Source organism: Pinus tabuliformis, chromosome 8 (genome assembly GCF_031772625.1).
Source record: "Pinus tabuliformis cultivar Carrire ecotype Pingquan chromosome 8, CPIR1, whole genome shotgun sequence".
Taxonomy (NCBI): domain Eukaryota; kingdom Viridiplantae; phylum Streptophyta; class Pinopsida; order Pinales; family Pinaceae; genus Pinus; species Pinus tabuliformis.
The window spans coordinates 1,968,284,391-1,968,308,632 of NC_142294.1; the positions used below are offsets into that span (position 1 = coordinate 1,968,284,391).

The 24,242-nt window shown below is 39.3% G+C and overlaps 1 protein-coding gene across 1 annotated transcript; it reads left to right on the forward strand.

Moving 5' to 3' along the window:
- The first annotated feature begins 6,615 nt into the window (after nt 1-6,615).
- Nucleotides 6,616-9,221, forward strand: LOC149244339 (uncharacterized). Its single transcript, XM_089367976.1, has 2 exons — nt 6,616-8,857; nt 9,002-9,221. The coding sequence occupies exons 1-2, from the start codon at nt 6,767-6,769 to the stop codon at nt 9,077-9,079; spliced, it is 2,169 nt and encodes a 722-aa protein (XP_089224102.1). The 5' UTR covers nt 6,616-6,766; the 3' UTR covers nt 9,080-9,221.
- Nucleotides 9,222-24,242: the final 15,021 nt, after the last annotated feature.

Here is a 24,242-nt window from a genome sequence, read left to right on the forward strand (position 1 = left end):
TGACAGTGCAGAGGAACTCCTGCGGGGGATGTGAAGATGTCCTCGTACTCCTCCACGACCTTGTCCATCTATAGTTGTCGTGCGGAGGGGCCTTGTCTGGAGGTTGTGTCCACCGTCTTCTTCTTCCCTTGAGGGCGTATCATTAGGAAAACAAACTTTCTAGTTTTGGAAATGAGCTTACTGCATTGTTTTGCAGTAACCAAAGAGATGGCGGTAGGCGGTGCTACCTCTGGTATCATGTACAACTTATTTCCCAAAGTAACAATAACAGCATGAGGCCTTGATTCATACACAGCATGTCGCTTCCACAAGTATGGTTGTCCTAATGATACATCAAAAACACAATACCTCATTCGTGAAGGGCTTGATGTTGTATGGAAGGTGACACTGATGGCTTACGTGAAGATCCCATCCTTGGTGAAGCCACCCGATGGTGTATGGTTGTGGATGTGCTGTGGTCAGTAAGCCCAGCCACTTCATGACCTCTGCCGAAATGAGGTTCTTTTGGATCCCGTTGTCAACAATGAACTGTAGCAGGGAGCCTTTTACCCACATATGGGAGTGAAAGAGACGCTCCTCCTCCTCTGGATCTTCGGGTTCCTCCTTCTGGATCTTCGTGGTGGCAACGGTGGCGTTGGGCTCCGCATCGATTATTTGCTTCCCTTTTCATTCCCCTTGTTGGGTTTTGACTCAGAGTCCAAACATGCATCTGATTCTGAAACCCTTAGCTCGGCCACCAGTGAGTGCTTGGCCCGACACTCACTTGTGTTGTGCGTGGAACTCTTATGGAACTCACACCACTTTCTCGTGTCTTTTTTCGGCTTCGCGGCGTTGTTCTTTGCTTGCAGTTTTGGCGGGTTGTCCTGGGTCGTCCCGCCTTGGCTCTGTCCTTTGTTCTGTGGTTTGGGGGCACCTTTCCCTTGCTTCGGATTCGCAGATCCAAAGTCTCACCTCTTCTATTTAAACTTTTGCTCGACCTTGACGACATATCGCTATGCCATGCCGAGTGAGGAGATGTTCAAGAATTCTATTTCTTCCTGGATGTACTTGTGTAGGCAGCTGTGGTATTTGAGTACCAAATGCTGCTCTAAATCCTTCATACCCAACTTTGTGCGAAGGGTATGGAAAATATTGGTAAAATTTGGCACGTCTTGGTCCCTTCCCTGCCGCAACCTAGTCCACTTTATGTATTAATCCTCATAGCTTCCAACAGGGTAGTACTACTCCTTGATGGCAGTCTAGAATGAATTCCAGGTGGGTGTGGCTGAAAAAAGTGAGGTCGTACTTTCATCCTTCTGCACGCAGTAGGTTTCCCAGCAGTTCTTGACGTGGGGGGCAGCTTTGAGAAGAGCGAAAATAATCTTTTCCCGGGCGAAAAAGTCATGAACAGAAAAATACCTTTCTAGCAGATTTAATCATTTATCTACGACGTCTGCATCTATCTGACCCTCAAATATGAGAATGTCAAAGTTAACTTGTACCTTAAAGGGTGTGGCGCTTCTAGAGTAGCTGCTAGAAGTAGATGTGTCGCCCCTGGGTAGCTGCTGAAGGATCTGGGCAAAGTTGTCCATCATCGTGTTCCTTTGTCGCTCGAAGGCCTCTTCGAGCAAGATTTTGATAGGATCTCCTGCCCCTTGTCTTTCTTTTCATCCGCCATGGGAGGCCGTCGGGATTTGCGAAGTTGGTCCTGCAAAGGTTCGACCAGTTCAAGCCCTAACTCCTTATATCCCGACCTCGTTGGGGACATGCAAAGAAAGACAGAGAAAGAGCAGACCGCTCTGATACCACTGATCCAGATTTAAACAGGAGCGCAAAAAATTACAAAGATAACCATAAATATAGAAATGCAGTGGAAATAATACTTCATTTCATCACTGTAAAATATTGAAATATGCTTACAAACAGAAATGGAAATAAACTAGCTAGGGTGATGGTAGTTTATCTCTGAGAAGAGATGTGGCGGCTACATCCCTCTGAACTGTCTTACAATGAGGCTCCAGGACCTTTTTATTATTAAACAATAAGAGCAAAAACTAAACAACCAAAACCCTAACTCGAGGAGATGTAACACCAAGAGTTTATGGGCCCCGTTGGGGTGAGTTGGACAGCCAACTTCTCGGGCTTGTGACTTGGTCATATTATCTCCGTTTGACGCACATGATAACCAGTTGGAAAGATCTCTCCGAGGACTATGAAGGAAAAGACAATTTTCAAGAAAAAATCGGTCGCGGTAGATTTCCAAAAAAAACGTCGTTTAGGGCCTCAAAACAACTCCAGAAGTTTAGGACCCGAAAAACTGCTAAAAATAGTAAACTATGCTACAATTAAGGAAACTGAAAAGATTGAAAGAAGCAATGATGAGGGTCCAAGTGGAATTGGCGGGTGGCCACCAATATCCACCTAGATCAGCCCTGAAACTTGATGCAGTATGAATACGACTTAGAATTTCTTAAAGAACTTGGAAACAATGCTTACATTAGTAAATTGATAGATTAGGTTAGTTGGTTGTTGGAATTTGTTGAGATATTTTCTCAACAAGCAATTCCTTGTTTGGAATCTGTTGGATCTCATGAGCACTATTTATGTGACTTGTAATTTGGCTTTGATTGTAATATATGAATTATTTTTGTGTGTACTATGTCCACCATGTCTACTCTACCAATTTCTTTATCGGTATAAGAGCCTCTTTTGGCCTCTTCTTGCTTCACTCCCTTATGGGAAGGCTATGAAGATAAAAGAGCCTTGAATATTATTGTTACACTAAATATATTAGTAAATCAACTTGTTTTATGTGATATTTCTGTGTGTTGTGTCATCAGATAGTACCAGATCAGGACATTTCCGTGGTACGGAGAATCAACTGACATGCATCATTTTGTAAGCTGTGTGTCTGTAAGTGTTATCTGCAACGATGTCTGTGTATGCTTCAGATTTTGTAGCAAGAGATATCACAATTGATATTCATATGCTCCCCGTGCTATGATTCCCAATGATCAAGTTGTGGCATCGAGAATTTTGGCAGATCGTTGTGCGTTTTATAGTTGCAGACTTCTTGCGTATCAGGATCTAGTATGCCCAGTTTGCAAAAGAATGAAATTAAAGCTCTTGTAAGTGTTTCATTAAGCTGGAAAAATGAAATTATAGAAGTAGGTGGAGTCCTTGAGATTTCAAATGCTATTCTACAGGTTGACCCTCCACTTCTCCATGTACTTTGAGAATCTGCAACTTTTGTACTATCAAGTATTTTACAATTCAGTTCCCAATATTATTTGGTTTGGATGACAAGTTGCATCAAAGATTTTTTTGGACAAGATGAGGCTGTTCAAAAGGTTCTTGATCTCACCTTAAAAATAATGGACAGTGATAATTTAAACAACGATTACTACGTTGGATAAGAAAGAATTCCATTGGAGGAGGTATTCGAGGAAGGAAACCTACCTCTGAAGTCGTACAATGTGGTCCTTCCAGACCAGACCTACTGTAGTGAGATAAAATTGGGCCTCACATTCACTGAGAAAAAAAAGAAGATGATGATTATGGTAAGGAAGCGGAGGAGAAGAGATTTGAACGTGTCAGCCGAGGTTATTGTGGCATTCTCCAGGTTAGATTAAAGCTGCATGCTGTCTTTTTAAAATTAAGTTGTTTGTTGTCTTTACCAACGCATAGTCGTTGGTGTGGCAATCACATTAGTTGTCGTTCGTTATATCTCTGGCAATTGGGAGAAATTCAAAGCGGTCACTATGTTCCATCTATGGCAATTGGGAGAAATTCAAATCGTACATTGCATACGGAAGGCGATGGTTTTGCGTGAAAGGGAGTCATTGCAAGCCACGCTGTCCCATTTTCTAGTCTTTGAAGCCATTGTTTTACATATACTCTGAGTTCGAATTACACTGCAGTGTTTCATCATTGAGGGGAGCCATGGTTATTATTTTTTTTTAGACAACAGTGTTTGAGTTCGTGTACTCGTGTTATAACTTTACAAGTTGTAAAATTATAGAGTGGCGTGTAAAATTATTATTTATTTATTTTATAAGGTAAAACTAATTAATGAACAATGTTTCATAATTTAAATTAGTTGTTTTGGGCACTTGGAAACACTCGAACACCTTACTAGTTTGATTGTGTTTATATTGTTATGGTTTGTTGTTTTTGGCACTTAGAAACCCTGAGCAACGGTTACAAGTTATAGTATGAGATCCACATATGTGTGCAACAGGGCAAGTTGTTTGATTAATTTTTGAACACATTCAGTATTCAAACCGTCTTCCTAGCAATTGATGGATAACCAAAAGCAAAATATCTGACAGATGGTGATTGGTCCATAGGATAGTTCATTGATTGACAACTCTTATCGTGGAAGCCCCGATGAGCCGAGTTGTCAATATTGTTGATCTTGCAAAATTCATCAAAGATGGTTAGAAGTGATTATGTCTTAAATGAGTTGAATGAGAAGCTCAAATATTGTGGTGGTGAAAAGAGCATTGTTCGAAGACTTCAAAGTGGGGATAAGGGTTGAGGAAGACCAGTGAAACAGATGAGACATGTTAATTGCACTGTATTTTTGTAATGATGTAAATATAAGCATTAAAGGGGGCACTTGGAAACAATGCTTACATTAGTAAATTATAGATTAGGTTGGTTGGACGTTGTTGGAATTTGTTGATATATTTTCTCAACAATTAATTCCTTGTTTGGAATTTGTTGGATCTCATGAGCACTATTTATGTGGCTTGTAGTTTGGCTTTGATCGTAATATACAAATTATTTGTGTGTAATTTGTCCACCATGTCTGCTCTACCAATTTCTTTGGGAAGTGTAGATTGTGAAATTCAAGTATGATGAAGATGAAAATAAGTATGTAAAATTCATTATCACTATAGTAGTAGAAAGTGTTAGCACTTTGTAAATTTCCCTGAGTTGACCACAAACCCTTTTTAGGTTAGGATCCAGCCCTACTAGCCTTGGAGAGGGCTCTCTCACTGTGTTTTCTTTCAATCAAACTAGTGACTTAAAACTCTTATCTTAGGTTAGCTATAAGGATCAAAAAGGTGAATTTATGTTATTGTTTGAAGGTAAGTGGAAGAAAGTAGATCTACCTCAGATTAGACCAATTTTTTTAGGTTCAAGTGAATAAGGGATGTGATAGATTTTGAATAGGGGCAAGATAGGCAAATTTATCGGTATCAAATCAAATTTTGTTGTAATAAATGGATGAGTACAACATGAGAAAATATGACAAAAACAATGAATTTCGCAGCAAATTCGTAGCAAGTCCAAGTAGCCCTCCATGATTTGTACGTTTACACACTTCCTAGATGAATAGTAAGAGGCAAACACACTTTGATTCCTAGATTATAGGATCCTAACAGAAGGAACATAAAATATAAATACAACCATCAAAATTGTTGAATCTTTTGTGACAATAAAAGAGGAGATGAAAGAACATGAACATATTGTTTTCGATTTTACATAGGTCAATAAAAAAGTTTAATTAGTTGTAGTTGAGGTACAAGTAGATGCAGAAGGAAGAATTATATGAAGATGCTAAAGATAAAGAAATATTGGAGAAGAAGATTAAAGTAAATCTCAAATAGAAAAAAAGAAATATCTTAATGGAGTATCATGTCACAATGAATTAAATTTGGACCAGCAAAGTTATCATTAAACCCTCCCAATTACATGACATATATTCAATTGACATATAATAATTACATGACATACATTCCATTGACATATAATAATTACATGACATATATTCAATTGACATATAATAATTACATGACATACATTCCATTGACATATAATAATTACATGACATATATTGCACGGCAGTTCCTATTTCCAACTCTATTGAAACATAAATGCCTCTGACATGCAAGGGGAATAACAGTTGCTTTGCTGCTAAAATGCCAAAGTCAACTTTGAGAGAAATATAAATGCAAGAGAACTACTATATCTCTAGCATGTCAGACTGCATTTATGTTTCAATAGAGTTGGAAATAGGAACTGCCTATATTCAATTGACATATAATAATTACGTGAAATACATTCCATTGACATATAATAATTACATGACATATATTCAATTGACATATAATAATTACATGATCTACATTCCATTGACATATAATAATGGGATAGTTATATGTCAATCCAAATTACCAAAATTCATATAAATCTTAATATTTTAAAAAACGATTAATTTTAAATAATTCTATAAAATTCGTGGCAGAAAAGTTCGTGCGCTGAGTTGCAGTTGTAGCAGCCCATTGAAACGTTCTGGCAGGCAATCACTTCACTTGTTTTCGATATTTGGTGTTTGGCTAACGTTTAAGCTGACATTAACTTCCATATTTGGAGTCTGCCCAAAATCGACATTAATTTGGGTTTAAATATTCGTCAATTATACTTTTTGACATTAATTTGGGTTTAAATATTCGTCAATTATACTTTTTGACCATTCAATCTTGGAGATACCGTATAGTAAAAATATAATGGTAGGTTTATTTCATTTTCAGATTTAACTGCTTCCTCGAATTTCAATGTTGGAACAACCGAGTAACTATCAAATAAGTAACAGCCTGCGGTGTTACCATAGTTGGGTTGAGAGTCCTGCGGTGTTACCGTTTGCAGACGATATCCAAAGAACCGTTTATGTAAGTAGAGTCATCTGGATCGATCGAAAAACCCCATTTGATTTGCAGATATATCGGGTAAAAGGCATTTCCAGGCACGATTACGTTGTAAGGTTGTCCATTAGAGGATGACGACAGAAGGGTGTATGTATCAGGAGCAGGATCATAAGGAATTAGACTCGTTTGCCAATTCTTATACTGCATATCAATTGATATCGCCTGTTTGCGCTCTTATATTTATTACCTTGGTCTTAGTGGATGTGTGGAATGCCTTCCGAAGGAAGGCTGCTTGGATTCCGGGACAAGCTCTTGTTCTCAGCTCTCTCACTATCCAATCGCTCCTTGTTATTGATCATTTGGATGTCAGTGTACATTCAAGCAACAAAGAGCTGAAAGACGTACAATTGATTCTTCTGGTGAAGGAGCAGCTCCTTATGGACAGCAGGAGAGTTATGGTGTGTGTATTCATCGCCTATCTGCTCCCTGGAATTGGCAGTGGAGGCTTGAAAAGGGTATGGGGCGATGTTGGAGCATTCGCATCGACTGTAATATCCCATATGGCGTTCGAGGCGTACTTCTTTCTAACATTTGATGAATGGCAGATTGATGTAGGGACTCATTATTATTATGTTATATGGCAGAAATTGGAGCCTTATAGTGTATGGTTGATACCGTCTTACATTGCCCTATCGTTAGCCATTATATTGTTGGTTTTGCTCCTGAGCAGCGCGGTCATAGCAGGTAAAAGCATCAGAAACATCATGTCTCAAAAGGTTCCATTGGCCCTCTCTTGCTGTAGTACTTCGGCTAAAAAAAGATTGTGCAAGAATATTGAAGACCACGTCCTGAAATCTTGGATTGTGGTTCGTGCCTCCCAGCCTGACTACGTCATGGCCAGATCAGTATTCAGTGCATTCGCTGGCGTTCTCGTCACCGTTTGCGTTGTGTTATTGCTAGTTAAACGGATATGCATTCCACTTCCGCCTTATCCCATGGATATTTATGCTATTCACTTTGTCTTTGTGGTAATAGGAAGCGTAGCCTCGATATTCAGATGGTTGACCGCAGTTTTTTATTTTCCCAAAGATTTGCGGTGGTTGATGAACTTCGAAGATTTTTGGACAAGGGAACTTGTTCAACAGAAGCAAGATCTCCGTCGATGCCGATTGTTTCTTTCCTTGTTACTCACCATGTCTTTTTGGGTGCAGAAATCCGTGGTCTTCCTTAGCAAGGTCTGTTGGTTTCTCTCTCAGTTCGTATTCGGAATGATCCGACCTTTCATAATGAAAGAGAACAAATCTGATCAATTTTCCAAGTACAAAAAAGCTCTGGAGATCATACGAATGCCGGGAGAAAATGCCGACAGCCTCTGGAGAGCAAATGAATCCGCCTTCGCAAGTACAGAGAATAATGTCAAAAAGGGCATTGAAAGCGGTGAGAGTAATTGTAAAGAATTAATCAGTTTAATAGAACACAAAACAGGGACCCCAGAAAAGGAAGCTCCCACTTCTCTCCAAGAAGAAAAGCAATTCAAGGCGGTTAGTAAAAATTCGTGGAAGATGAGAGCAGTGTCACTGATACATTTGATCATCTACTTTTGTGATGGCTCTAATTCTGATGTGGTTAATGTTTGTATAGAAGCTTACCGTCAAGCATCGTGCTTCATGGATATGGTCGACCGTTCAGATCCTGAAGCCAAATTAGTTAGGGAGGCAGCGGACAACAAATTCAACACTCTTGAAAACGTTTGGAAGAAGTATCGTAAGATGCGGTTCCCTAAAAATAGCAAGCGCAACCAAGTGGACGAGGAGAAAGGGTCACACAATGACTGGAACAGGGCAAGGTCAAACAAGCTATTGGAACAGAAGATCAGGAACCCACTGGATGACAATATGAACCAGCTTTTCGAGGAAGAGGGCCACACAAATCCCTGCCTGGATACGCTGCACGACACCAAGGATTGGAAGACAGTTGCTGCAAAAATTAGTTTATATAAAATCTGGAAAGTTACCGTTAAAATCTGGAAAGTTAGCGTTCGAGATGATGCAATCCGTAATTTAAGATGCTTATTGGCTAACATTATTTTTCATTGCATTGAAGAGAAGGTGCTGGACAAAGCGCTTTTAAAAAATTGCAATAAATGGGCGAAGGCCGGTGAGGAAAACGACATATTCAACGCAGCGTTCATCACAGGCAAAGCGAAAGGAGTGCAGCAACAGGTAGGTACAAATTCGGTCAGAAACATGAACAATGCGAAATATTAAATAACAGAGGAGAATCATATCTATTTAATAACTCGAGTTATATGCATACTTTGTGATTTTGTTGATTCTGTCAACTTTGTGATTTCGTTTAATCTGTAGATACGCCAACGCCAACGCCAACGCCAACGCCAATATAACGCTGCTGTTCGTGTTGTAGCTGAAGGGATCGAAGGCTAACGCTACTGAACAGCACACATATCATGAACATATGTTTAGACTATACTATCGTCAAATTTCCAATTTACTGTTGCCACTATATATTGTCAATTTCCAGTTGTAATGTAGAGGAGCGTAGGTGAATGTTATAAACCTAATTTTCCCGAGCAATAAATTTGCTTTGCAGTCTTTTTTTAATGTATTTGTAGCAATTATTCATGATGTTGTGCTACAAAACCCATACTTCTTCTAAGTGTAGGTGAATGTTATAAACCTAATTTTCCCGAGCAATAAATTTGCTTTTCAGTCTTTTTTTTATGTATTTGTAGCAATTATTCATGATGTTGTGCTACAAAACCCATACTTCTTCTACAAAGTGTAGGTGAATGTTATAAACCTAATATTCCCCAGCAATAAATTTGCTTTGCAACCTTTTTTTATGTATTAGTAGCAATTATTCATGATGTTGTGCTACAAAACCCATACTTCTTCTACAAATGGGACTGTACATGCTACTGTAACGGCCATTTTCTAATGAGAAAGAAAATATATTGTAACCAAAACTGATGGTGGAAGAGTTCTTCAATAGTATAGATCCTTGATGTCTTCATTCTTTGGTTTCTTTTCAGGTTTTTTATTTTCTTTAGTTATATGTGCTCCACTTCTTTTCTTTCTTTTGTATGCCTTTGGGAAAATCTCTTTTAATATTTCCATATTCATTGCATCTAAAACATTGCACCTTGGACATATCTAGTTGATTATTATACCTTTCACACGGTTCAAGCTTTCCAAACATCCCTTTCTTTTTCTTCACTCGCAACAAAATCTTGGTACTTTTGCTTTCCAAACATCCCTATCTTCTTCTTCACTTTGGCAGCAAAATCTTGGTACTTTTCATTTGGTTCAGTGTCATCCTTAGCCTTCAATATTGTCTCTTCTATCATACACAAAGACCATATCTCATCAAAATTTGGAGTGTCCATTCTTGAATAAATGATTGTCACAAAACTGCTCCATTTGGGAAGTAATGCATTGAGTATACAAGTTATTAGTTCATAATCAATAACCACTTCTCCAAGTCCTTGTAATTATTCCCTTAATTGTGATACCTTCAACAAATATGAGGTTAAGTCTTCATCCTTTGAAAACCTTGTCTTGTATAGCTTATTCCTTAGAGATATCTTCTGACCTTTAGTGCTCACTTAATATAATTTCACTGACTTGTCATATAATTCTTTACATGTGCCCAAATCTGCCACAAAAGGAATAAGATGGTCCTTAATGGATTCAATGAGAATCCTTGAATCCTCACTTCTCATTTCATGTACTTTTCTAATTCTTGAGTCTTATCCTTCTCTTGTTGTGCAAATTTTCCTTGAACATAGTCCATGACTTCATTTTCTACAAGTATCAAAACTATTGTTTTCTTCCATGCTTGAAAGTTTGTAGACCCATCAAGCTTCTTTCTTTCCTTACAAAATGAAGTCATTTAATATGAAGATTGAGCCATAGATAAAAGTGTAGTACTTACATTATATAAGAGTGTCTAGCTTGATGAAGAAATCTTTAAATACCTTGATGTTGCCAAGACTTCCAAGAGACTTCAAAGATACCCTAGAATGGTGACTTCTAGGATACCTCCAACAAAGGTGACTTCAAGTTGCTTCAAAGAGTTTGGTTGATGCTCCCAAGATTCTTGATGCTTTCTTGTATGATGGCTTCTATAAAGATGTCTTCCAAACAACCTTCGAAGAGAGAAAGATTGTGTTTCTTCTTCAAGATGATGATGTGTAAACAAGAGCCTTCAAAGTAGGAGTAGTAACCTTCCTTCAAGATGAACCTTTTGAGTCTTCTTCCTTGTATCCTTCCTTATGTCCTCCTCTATGTCATTTCTTATATCCTTCCTTGTGTCTTCCCCTGTGTCCTTCGTGCAAATGATGCCCTTCAAGGTATCTTTGATGAATGTCTTCTCCTTGTGCCAACAAGAGTGATCTTCAAGCTACCTTCTTCTTCACCTTAGCTCTAATACCATGTTGAGAAATTGATAGGGGCAACAGTTAGGGTGATTTCTCTTTACTTTATAATTTCTTATGAATTTATGTTGGCTTCTTATTACTTTATTATGATATGTTCATCAAACAATTACTAAAACCATAAACAATGAATATCACAAATAGACAATGAACACAAGATGTAGGCTCCAAGCCAGGGAAAAACCCCTCCAAGGGGAAAACCCATAAAATTATTCTCTTCTTATAGAATCATATCAAATGAGGAATCCAAGACCCAAACAACAAGACCCAAGTTAGCCCTCATCCCAAGCTCTTCCAGCAAATCAAAGTCAACTCAATTCAAAACCTTCAAAATAGCTTCTAGCATTAGAATTTTCATCTCCAACTTCACAATTTCGGCCCCCAACTTTAGAATTTTGGACCTAAAATGAATCTGCGACTTCGGCCCTACAACAACTTCAAAAATTCACACGTGTGAGATATGTAGGGCGAATTTTAGGGCATAAACTTTTGTTGTATTCTTCTTTCTCTCTATTGCATTCTTGGTTTTTCTTCTCTTGAATTTTGCACTTCTTTTCTTGTAGATCGAACTTGCTTGGTTGGCTCTTAAAATGAGCTCAATCTCTCTCTATTTATACACATCCAAGGGGTCGAGTTATCCCTTCCAAGGCCGACTTGATGAGGCAGGGCCAACTTGGTCTTGTTGGTACAAAAATGACATTTTTTACTCAAATAAATTTCTTTTTCCACTCTCTTTTCAAAGTCCAAATGGGACTTGACTTCAATACAATATTTTGACTTGTGACAAATATTTTTTTAGCTCAATAAATCCTAGAAGCATGAAGAACATGCTTGATCTAAACGACCAAATAGTTTGAACAAGAAAACCCATTCATATAAAATAATATTTGTTTTTCTTATTTTCTTTACATGAAATATACAATACTTAAGTAGAATAAAAATTATGAAAATTAATCCTAGTTATATATCTCTAACAATGCTAACCCTTCTAACCATCATAAGATGACTATCACACTAGTAACTACCTTCCACACAACATGAGTGAACAATATAACCTTATGTATTGAACTTGTGACCATTACAAACCGAGTTCTCATTGCAATGCATGATAATCTATGATTACCTCTAATCACATGGCACAATGGTGACCCTTTCAATGATATAAAATTCGAAATTTTAATTGTTAATAAATCAAAATTACATATTTTTTAAAACTCCATATCTATTTGAAAAATAGTAATAATAATAATAATAAATATTTTTACCTATGATCAAAATCTTAGGAAAAGAATTAAGGCATTGTTGCCACTAGTACTCTCATTTATTTGTCACATTCTAATGAAAATGGAATAGTTTACAGGCCTATTATCTTGGTACCCATTCCCAAACCCCCTTCATAATTTGGAAACATATAGAAAGAAAATAAGCAAATTTAATAATATTATTTTTTTACCTTCGTATAGCTATATGTGTTATTATACAATGTTTTTATTCATATGGAATTGATTATACCTATTAGATATAATATTTGTTTGTTATTTGCCCAATCAAGTTTTTGGATAAGAGAAACGTTTCCAAGCTTATTTAAGCTTCATATCAGATCAGTGAGTGGGAAGAATTTTTTACTCATACAAAATACGGTCTCTAGCATAAATAAAGAATGCCACCTTTGGTATGATGGGCTCTAGTTTTTTCCGAAGATGAAAGCATTATTCATGTAATTTTATCTCATATATAGTTTTTAATGTCGTATAAATCTGTGCCGAGTATATCATAAATAAATGTGACATATAAATAAGGTTGTATACTTAGTGTTTTTATTTAGTTTAATAAAATATTTTAATGTCATAATATATTGTATGTAATCCAAACAATAATAAAATGATTTATATGAATATATTTTTAACTTTTTTCTAATTATTTTTTTAATATAATTAAACATATTTTTAGTAGAGAAAGGTTATATATATAATTGACATTGAAGAAAATGATAACAAGTTAATAATTTATTTAATATTGAATGATGGCAATTTTTTATGTAATGCTCATATTATAGTAAACATGTCATGTCATTGGAGTATAGATTGATATAATAAGAGTTGTACAAATTGTAAGCATGTTATTTTTTACAATTTTTTTTCAAATTTATATTTTTTAAATTATTTTTTTCTAAATTAAAAAATAAAACCCATAAAAATTTTCTATTCAATACTTTACACCCGTGAAAAAATGGAGTTTTATAATTTAATTATAAACCAGTGTTTATGGTACATCGTAATTAATATATAATGTTATTTTTCAAATTATTTATATTTATTGTACATAGTAATTAGTGATATAGTACATAGTAATTAATAATAGAGTAAACAAAAGTCAATTCTTGCCATCATTACACAATAAGAGGGGAGACATTTCAACCAATCATATTTGAGATAAATAGAAATAAATTTTATTTAAAAATAATAAATTTAATTTCATAATGTTAAACTTTGGATAGATTTTAAAATTTTTTAATCAAAGAAAAACTAATAACAAATTAATGAAAAATAAATACCTTATATCCTTCCAACAAAATATAATAAAAGATTTTTTTAATCAAATATTTATTAAAATAAATAAATAAAATTAAACTATAAAACAAAAAATATTTTTTTAATTAATTTATTAAGGTGTAATAAATATTTATTTAATATCAATTTGTTAAAATGAAAATACAATATCACCTCTTCTATAACAACATTTATATCCTACACACTACCATGATTCAATAAATATTAAATTTTCCATATTTATAAAAAAAAAAAAAAAAACTTTTCTAACATACTCAATGACAAATTGGTTCTTTTTGTACATTAATTCTAAAAGAAATGTGATATAATACATATGTACATTCGGAGAATAATGGAGGAGCGATGGAGAGCGTCCGTGAAGGTCTAGGGTGAAACCCTAGGGTTCTTTCTCTGAGCATTGCAGATTTCTGTCACTACTCCAGCGACGCGCACTGTACACCCTGTCTGTTGCGGTCTCACACCCGTCGCTTTATGATATCGACCTGTGGTTGGATATGGGTGACATTATGGAGACGGAAGAGGTACACTATTCAGAGGAGCCTTACCCGGATCGCGTTATTTTCGATAATCCTGGTTTCACTCCCGCCCTGTCGATTGACACAACTACTCCGTTGGCTGCCCCGGAACTGCCTCATCGCTCTCCCGTCGTATCCTTACCTCGACATAGTCCTGTCCCACCCCACATCGGGTCTCATTCTATCGATTCTCCGAGCTTCAAAGTTCCTCCACTTTCACCGGGCACCCTCCACATACTATCCTGTCACACCCTCCCTCGCGCTCCTTTGACCCGCTTTCATCATTTTTCACTACTCCTCCTGTCGATCCCCCGGTTACTGTGGCGGCAGATACCTCCTGCGCGAGAGCCCGTCCGTCTGGGTGTTTTGAGACTCCTGCGGTTAAGGTTAAAACAGCAAAACACTTTCCCCAGGAAGGCATACCAAACCCCCTGGTGGACCACCCGACAGCTCCTCGCACCAGCAAAAGGAAGTCGAAGTGCATCAAGGCTACCTCTAAGGATATCACCATCAGATTTTGTGAGACCTCGGCTATTGGTGAAGTTGCAATCATGGCAGGCACTATGTTAGTTGGGCATGTCCGGGGTCAGGCATATTCGACCAATAAGCTGACTCAGTGGGTCAAGGAGATTTGGGGAGGTTTTCTTATTGATCTGCCAGAAGTCCATGTTCTGCCAAGAGGTTGGTTCTCCCTACATTTCTCAAAGGAAAGTTACACGGATTTGGTACTGGCCAGGTATTGGCCAGGTACTGGCACATCAAGATGGCCCCGGTCCTTCTAAAGTGGTGGAGCCCTTTATTCGACCCTGAACATGAACAAATTGGAGCAGGACCAATTTGGGTGCGCTTGCCGGGTCTTCCGCTACAATTCTAGGGTGAAGAAGTTTTCATCAGGATTGGAAATTCCCTGGGTACATATCTAGATCATGATCGTACCTTTGTGGAGTCGAGAAATAGGACCCTCGCACACATACTGGTTCACTTGGATACCCGCGAGGGACTAGAGGAAAAGATAACCCTTCAGTGGGGTAGATACATCAGAGTCCAGATACTGGACTACGAGGGGGTCCCGTTCCGTTGCAGACGATGTCACAAGGTGGGACATCTATTCAAAGACTGCCCTCTTAACCGGAAAGCAGAAGACTCCCCGAAGATCACTCCTGCACCTTCCAGGGCAAATTCACTGGTCAGCTCGTGCCCCACACCCTTTGGTCCGGCTCTGGTGGCAACCTCTCCCACGGTTGATCTGGGACATAGACACTCTTCCCCGCCGCTGACCAGGGCTCACTCTGCTGCTGAAGCTGCAATAGCTTCGGGTACTCCTCTGAACCCTCCTCTCTCATCTTTTGATCATATTTCTACTGCTGCAGGTGCCTCTGTTCAGACATCTATGGCTCATTGTGATGCAGGAGCATCTGGCTAACAAGACAAAGACAAAATAAAGGCAGAATGGTCTCTGAAGGGAACAAAGGAGTAAATTCACTAGAATGATAATGTGGTTGTTTTTTTTGTTTGTCTTTTATTTAATTAAGTTGTAAGAATCAAGTAACTGAACAGTAATTAGGAATAGTAGGAATGTTAATTATTTAGGAATAGGATTTTAAGACAGTCAATTTTGTCCTTATGTTAATGACTAACGACAAAGAAACAGTTCGGAACAAAAACTAATGTAACTAATCAAAACATAACCGAAAGCAGTTGGAAAGAAACTGCCAACCATCTAACAGTGGCTAAAAAGGAGGACAAAACATCATAGTTTTCTTCTTCATTATTCTGGGTAATAAAGGAATTGAACTTTACAAACAAATATTCTGTGTATTCTAACCTCTACAGTATCCCTAAACAGTTGAATCGATATACAGTAAAGCATTCAGTTTTCTTTTATGAACAATATATAGTTTCTGTGCGTGATAAATTTACAGGTGTGTGGTTACATGCAAACAAAAACCACGTTGGTCCAGGAGAGAGAATTAATTCTGGATAGCACATGGATGAACCCCAGGACGAGGAAAGAAAAGACTACCTCCAGTTCACGAGCAGACCCGTAAGTAGAAACAACAAGATCAGTCGAAGACATAATTTACAAACGGGAAATTAAACTCAGACACTGTCAGGTATGAATCCCCGACAAGTATTCAAAATTTTTTGCATCTAAATTCATACATAAGGGAACAAAAGAAAATCATTGCACATTCATTCTATAGACATATTGGTCGAAACAGAATCATTAAATAGTTACAGTTGTCGTGCTAAGAAAATAAATTCCTTGGTAAAATTCGGACAAGTTATCATATGGGTTTGGAAACCCTCGACACCACTACAGAAGCCAGACAGTGAAACAATAACTGTAAAACCAACAGCCGAGACTGTCACCGACGGAGGCACAACAAGCCATCGACACATCCATTTGAGAAAAGAACAAACAACAGTGACCAGAACAGAGGAGTGTTGCTACCCGTGACAAACCGAGATAACCGAGCTACCAGGTGTGGAATTTCATTGAATAGCCAACCAAGTCACTGGGCTCCAATCCTTCCAAGGAACTGGACCCTACAATCACCAGAACGGAGTCATAAAAACAGGGAAGAGCACACAAGGAGAAACAAATGTATAACAGGAGATAACAAAACAAAACCACAAAATGTTTACTTGGCGTTGGTGAGCCGTGGCCAGAATAAGTACACCAGAATACCCTGCTCACAAAGGAGCCAAGAACGTTAGTTAGCTGAGTAAGGGAAAAGCACATACTGATAGCATAGAATCAGAGAATTTACCTGGTGGACTGACGAAGGCGCCGGAGGGAGTTGACATCATAACCTGCCACGAATGAGAAAGGATGACCAGGAACCTAAGAATGAACATCTAGAGCAGTCTAGTCGGCAGTCGAATGCAGTGACAAATAGAGAGAAACCATAAATAGTCACACAGTTATTTACAGAAGTGCAAGAATGCAAATGTAGACCTTGGATAACCAGTAAAATGCCGGAGACAAGAAACAGAACGAGGAAGACCAGGCCTTATCGAACCAACATTGTAAACAGACTAGTTCCAAACTGAAGGACGAGCAGCAAAAACCCCAGGTCGAAACCTCCAGAAGACATCAAATACGCAGAGCTTACAGAACCCAACGAAGGCACAGACCAAATGACCACAGCGAGGGTTTGATCGCTCATACCTAGGCGGAACGAGAAGTCCGAGGGAGGACAGTTGGCAGTTAACGGGAGACGGAGGTACCAATCACCGGTGCCAGTACAGGGAATAATTGAAGTGACCATAAATCCAATTGCCGGCGAATCAACTTGTATACCAAATAATCTGCAGTTCATTATTGCAAGTTGCCACGTAATTCCCGCGTAGGTATTCGGAGTGAGCGGTCACGTGGGTTGAGCTCATCAAGTGGTAACATAGCAGGTTGTTGAAGAAATCAGGATATGGAGGTTCAAAGACGACGACGTGGAAGAGGTGTGTGCAGGGCAGCAGATGAGGGCTTGAGTGGAGAATTAAGGGCCCTTACTGCTCGTTTAGAAGCAGTGGAGGCAGGTATGAGAAGAGACCCAGAACTTGGAGATGACAGCAAAGAGGAGGCAGTAACTGCTACAGACGGATCAGATGAAGAGACCCGAGAATTAAGACTGTTGAGGTCGGTATTGCTATCTAGCAGCAAACCCAAACCTGAGATTTCTAAGTATGATGGCAGTCTGTCCGCAGATGTTTTGCTGGACTGGGTAAGTGAGTTAGATAAGTATTTTGAAAATGAAGAGATCAGTGAGGAAAAAAGAGTCAGATTTGTTGCAACTAAGTTAAAGGGACACGCCGCTTTGTGGTGGGATAGTGTCCAAGTGGACAAGAGAAGAATGAACAAGCTACCGATTAGGAAGTGGCCAAGGATGGTGGAAAAACTGAAAGGAAGATTTCTGCCTAAAGATTATCAGGTCGAGCTTTACCGACGGGTGCAGAATTTAAGACAGAAGGGTATAACCATAAAGGAATATACAGAGGAGTTTTATCGAGTAAACCTGAGGGCTGGTTATACTGATGATACTCCAGAGAAGACAACGAGATATGTGAATGGTTTGAGGATGGAAATACTGGATGAGATCAGTATTCTCTCTCCGCGGAATATAGAAGAAGCCTTTCAGAGTGCTGTAAAGGCTGAGGAAAAGATTAATAGAAAGCAGAATAACAGGAGAGGGCGAGGAAATGGCAGAGGACGAGGATAGTCCTATGGCAGAGGAAGAACTGCCACTAACAGCGAGGAAGGCAGCAGCTCCAGAGCTTCAGGAACAACAGAGAAGGGGGATAGCACGAGAGGAGGACGACCATATCAGCGAGGAAGAGGAAATGGTCGAGGAAGGGGAGCCAATGTCCAGTGCTACAGGTGCCACAAGTGGGGGCACAGATCCTATGAATGCCCGGAAGCTGAGCATGCTGGCCAGAGGGGAACATTTGTTGCACAGCCTGAGGAAGCTGAAGCACCACCTCAGGAGGTGGAAAATGTGGCGGAAACAGGAGAGGCATTGGTTTTAAATAAAGTATTGTTGAAGCCAGCCAAGGAGACGGCTGAGCAAACACAATGAAAAGCACTGTTCCGAACAGTTTGCAAATCACATGGAAAGTGTTGTAAATTGATCATAGATAGTGGGAGTACAGACAATCTGGTTGCCACCGAGATGGTGGAGAAGTTGGGATTGAAGCGACTTAAGCATCCCACACCTTACAAGGTGTCGTGGCTGCAGAAAGGCCACCAACTATTAGTTGATGAACAGTGCGAGGTCGAATTTCACATTAGCAAGTACCAGGATAAGGTAGTCTGCGATATCATGCCAATGGATGTGTGCCATATACTGCTGGGAAGACCGTGGCAGTATGATCAGAAGGTGATGCACGATGGAAAGACGAATTTCTATAAATTTGTGAAAGATGGCGTCAAGCATACACTTGTACCCATCAAAGAAGAGGATACAGCAGAAGCTAGTGGAACAAAGGCATTATTGGTTGGAGGAAAGAAGTTTATTAAACAGATTGAGGAAAACGAAGTGAATTATGTGATCGTGAGGAAAACTAAGACTGTGTTGCTGAACACAGAAATGTCTGAATTGTTTACAGAGATTCAAAATATGTTATAAGAATTTAAGGAAATTGTAGTTGATGACTTACCGGACAAGTTTCCTCCTAAAAGGAGCATCAGCCATCATATCGATTTCATACCCGGAGCAAGCCCACCAAATAAAGCAGCGTATCGAATGAGCTCGAAAGATAATGAAGAGATTCGTAAATAGGTACAAGAGCTGCTGGATAAGGGGCTGATCATAGAAAGCTTGAGCCCTTGTGCGATACCAATAGTACTCACACCTAAGAAGGGTGGAGAATGGCAGATGTGTACGGATTCGTGAGCTATTAATAAAATCACCATTCGGTACAGGTTTTCCTTACCCAGAATGGACGACATGATGGATTGTCTCAGCGGGGCAGCTTATTTCACGAAGATTGATCTGAAGAGTGGATATCATCATATCAGGATCAGAGAGGGAGATGAGTGGAAAACAGCCTTCAAAACCAATGAAGGGTTGTACGAGTGGCTAGTCATGCCGTTTGGTTTGAGCAACGCTCCTAGTACTTTTATGAGGTTGATGAATGAGATGTTAAAAGAATTTATTGGCAAGTTTGTGATAGTCTATCTCGACGATATTTTGATTTTCAGCAGAACGAAGGGAGAGCACCTTCAGCATGTTCGAAGAGTGCTAGAGAAGTTGCAGCAGAACAAACTGCTGATAAACTTAAAAAAATGTACTTTCCTGCAGAAGGAACTGGTTTATTTGGGGTTTGTAGTCGCAGAAAATGAATTGAAGATGGATCCAGAAAAGATCGCAGCAATCATCAACTGGCCGTCACCAAAGAGCTTGTTTGAGGTACGTAGCTTTCACGGATTGGCGAGTTTTTATCGAAAGTTTATTAGAAATTTCAGTGAAATCTGCGCACCAATGCTAGACACCATCAAAAAGGCCAGTCAACCTTTTTGTTGGACCCGAGCAGCGGAAGACAGCTTTCAGCTTTTGAAGCGGAAGATTACAGAGAGGCCAATTTTAAGGCTGCCAGATTTTAACAAGCTTTTCCAGGTACGATGTGATGCAAGTGGGACAGCTATTGGCGCTGTGCTCAGTCAGGAAGATAGACCAGTGGCATTCTTTAGTGAGAAATTGAACGAAAGCAGGCAGAAATACTCCTCATATGACAAGGAATTTTATGCCATGGTCCAAGCTTTAAAGCATTGGAGACACTACCTGCTGGGCAACGAGTTTGTATTATTTTCTGATAATTCAGCGCTGCAATATGTAATGCAACAACACAAATTAAACCATAAACACGCCAAATGGGTAGAATATCTACAGAGTTTCACTTTCGTGCTAAAACACATCAGTGGGCAAGCCAATAAAGTGGCAGATGCCTTGAGCAGAAGAGCTTTGCTCTTACAGGAAAGTACAATACAGGTGATGGGATTCGAACATCTAAAAGATTTGTATCAGACCGACACGGACTTCAAGGAAGCCTTTGAAGCCTGCCAAAATTCTGTGCTGAGAAATACAAGTCCATGGTTGGACTACAATTTGTAGGAAGGACTATTATTCAGAGGTGGACAGTTGTGTATCCTGGACTGTTCGATGAGGGAAACTATCATACGGGAGAAACATAGCAAGGGTCTAGCCGGTCATTTCGGCATAGACAAAACTTTGGAGTAGCTCAGACACTTTTATTACTGGCCTAGAATGCGAAAGGATGTATAGCGATATGTGAACCGGTGTAAAGTATGCCAGCTAGCAAAGGGACATAGACAAAATACTGGACTTTACACACCACTAACTGTTCCAAGCAGGCCATGGGACCCAGTCAACATTGACTTTGTCTTGGGACTACCTAGAACGCAGCGAGGGTACGATTCAGTGATGGTGGTTGTAGATAGGTTTTCAAAAAATGGCGCATTTTATCCCTTGTCGAAAAACTAGTGATGCCACGTATGTAGCTCACCTGTTTTTCACAGAGATTGTTAGATTACACGGCCTACCCAGATCCATTGTTTCTGACAGGGACGTAAAATTCAGAGGACACTTTTGGCGTACCCTGTGGAAAAATTTGGGCACGCAATTGAATTTCAGCTCTGCATATCATCCGCAGACTGATGGACAAATGGAAGTAATGAACAGGAGTTTGGGAAATTTGTTACGGAGCTTGACTGGGAAAAATTCACGGTTATGGGATCGTGCTCTTGCTCAGGTGGAATTCGCTTATAACGATTCGCCAAATCGTAGCACCGGACACAACCCATTTCAAATCTTGTACAGCATGCATCCTCGGGGGATACATGGACTGCGAGATTTAGGGAAATTGGAGCTGAGAAGTGCGGATGGACAAGATTTTGCCGAAGTGATGAGTGAGCTACACGAACGGGTAAAATTAAAGTTGCAGGACAGCATGTAGAAATATAAGCAGCAAGAAGATTCAAGGTGGAGGGAAGTCCAATTTGATGTTGGAGACGAGGTCCTTGCACACTTGCGCAAAGAATGATTTCCTAAGGGCACATATAGTAAGTTGAAATTTAAAAAGATTGGTCCCTGCAAGATTTTGCGTAAGTCTCAGCCAACGCTTATGAAATTCAGCTGCCACCTGACATAGGCATATCACCTATTTTCAATGTGGCAGACCTGTTTCCCTATACTGCCCACGCAGAGGACGACAGTGTGGTATAGCCAGAATGGGACACCCAAGTTGAGCATAGTTCTTGGATGAGGCATATGCCTTTGGTTCAACCCCATGAGATTGAGGGGATTCTCGATACCCAGATATCCAAGTAGACATGCAGGAAGGAATATCTGCGATATCTTGTCAAGTGGAAAAACTGTCCAATTGAGGACAGTTCGTGGCTTGACGCGACGCAGATACAGAAGGCTGGCTATTCTGTGGAGGAGCTCATGGAACGGAACCATGATTTTCTCTTACCCCAGGAGCCTGATGCAGGAGCATCTAGCTGACAGGACAAAGACAAAATAAAGGCGGAATGGTCTCTGAAGGGAACGAAGGAGTAAATTCACTGGAATGATAATGTGGTTGTTTTTTTTGTTTGTCTTTTATTTAATTAAGCTCTAAGAGTCAAGTAACTGAAAAGTAATTAGGAACAATAGGAATGTTAATTATTTAGGAATAGGATTTTAAGACAGTAAATTTTGTAAAGTTCAATTCCTTTATTACCCAGAATAATGAAGAAGAAAACTATGACGTTGAAAACTACGAGGGGGTCTCGTTCTGTTGCAGACGATGTCACAAGGTGGGACATCTATTCAAAGACTACCTTCTTAACCGGAAAGCAGAAGACTCCCCGAAGATCACTCCTGCACCTTCCAGGGCAAATTCACTGGTCAGCTCGCGCCCCACACCCTCTGGTCCAGCTCCGGTGGCAACCTCTCCCACGGTTGATTTGGGACATAGACACTCTTCCCCGCTGTTGACTAGCGGTCTCTCTGCTGCTGAAGCCGCAATAGCTTCGGGTACTCCTCTGAACCCTCCTCTCTCATCTTTTGATCATATTTCTACTGCTGCAGGTGCCTTTGTTCAGACATCTATGGCTCATTGTGATGCAGGAGCATCTGGCTGACAGGACAAAGACAAAATGAAGGCGGAATGGTCTCTGAAGGGAACGAAGGAGTAAATTCATTGGAATGATAATGTGGTTGTTTTTTTGTTTGTCTTTTATTTAATTAAGCTGTAAGAGTCAAGTAATTGAACAGTAATTAGGAATAGTAGGAATGTTAATTATTTAGGAATAGGATTTTAAGACAGTCAATTTTGTCCTTATGTTAATGACTAACGACAAAGAAACAGTTCAGAACAAAAGCTGATGTAACTAATCAAAACATAACCGACAGCAGTTGGAAAGAAACTGCCAACCATCTAACAGTGGTTAAAAAGGAGGACAAAACATCATAGTTTTCTTCTTCATTATTCTGGCTAATAAAGGAATTGAAATTTATAAAAAGATATTCTGTGTATTCTAACTTCTACAACGTCCCTAAACAGTTGAATCAATATACAATAAAGCATTTAGTTTTCTTTTATGAACAATATATAGTTTCTGTGCGTGATAAATTTACAGGTGTGTGGTTACATGCAAACAAAAACCATGTTGGTCAAGGAGAGAGAATTAATTCTGGACAACACACGGATGAACCCCAGGACGAGGAAAGAAAAGACTACCTCTAGTTCACGAGCAGACCCATAAGCAGAAACAACAAGATCGGTCGAAGACTTGATTTACCGATGGGAAATTAAACTCAGACACTGTCAGGTATGAGTCCCCGATGAGTATTCACAATTTTTTGCATCTAAATTCATACATAAGGGAACAAAAGAAAATCACTGCACATTCATTCTATAGACATATTGGTCGAAATAGAATGATAGTTACTGTTGTCGTGCTAAGAAAATAAATTCCTTGGCAAAATTCGGACAAGTTATCATATGGGTTTGGAAACCCTCGACACCACTACAGAAGCCAGACAGTGAAACAATAACTGTAAAACCAAGAGCTGAGACTGTCACCAACGGAGGCACAACAAGCCATCGACACATCCATTTGAGAAAAGAACAAACAACAGTGACCAGAATAGAGGAGTGTTGCTACCCGTGACAAACTGAGATAACCGAGCTACCGGTGTGGAATTTCATTAAATAGCCAACCAAGTCGCCGGGCTCCAATCCTTCCAAGGAACTGGACCCTACAATCACTAGAACAGAGTCATAAAAACAGGGAAGAACACGCAAGGAGAAACAAATGTATAACAGGAGATAACAAAACAAAACCACAAAACGCTTACCTGGCGTTGGCAAGCTGTGGCCAGAATAACTACACCAAAATACCCTACTCACAAAGGAGCCGAGAACGTTAGTTAGCTGAGTAAGGGAAAAGAACATGCTGATAGTATAGAATCAGAGAATTTACCTGGTGGATTGACGAAGGTGCCGGAGGGAGTTGACATCATAACCTGCCACGAACGAGAAAGGATGACCAGGAAGCTGA

Coding starts and splice junctions, on each gene's coding strand:
- LOC149244339 (XM_089367976.1), top strand. CDS start 6,767: ATGACGACAGAAGGGTGTATGTATCAGGAGCAGGATCATAAGGAATTA. Junction 8,858..9,001: donor CGAAAGGAGTGCAGCAACAG/GTAGGTACAAAT, acceptor TTTAATCTGTAG/ATACGCCAACGCCAACGCCA.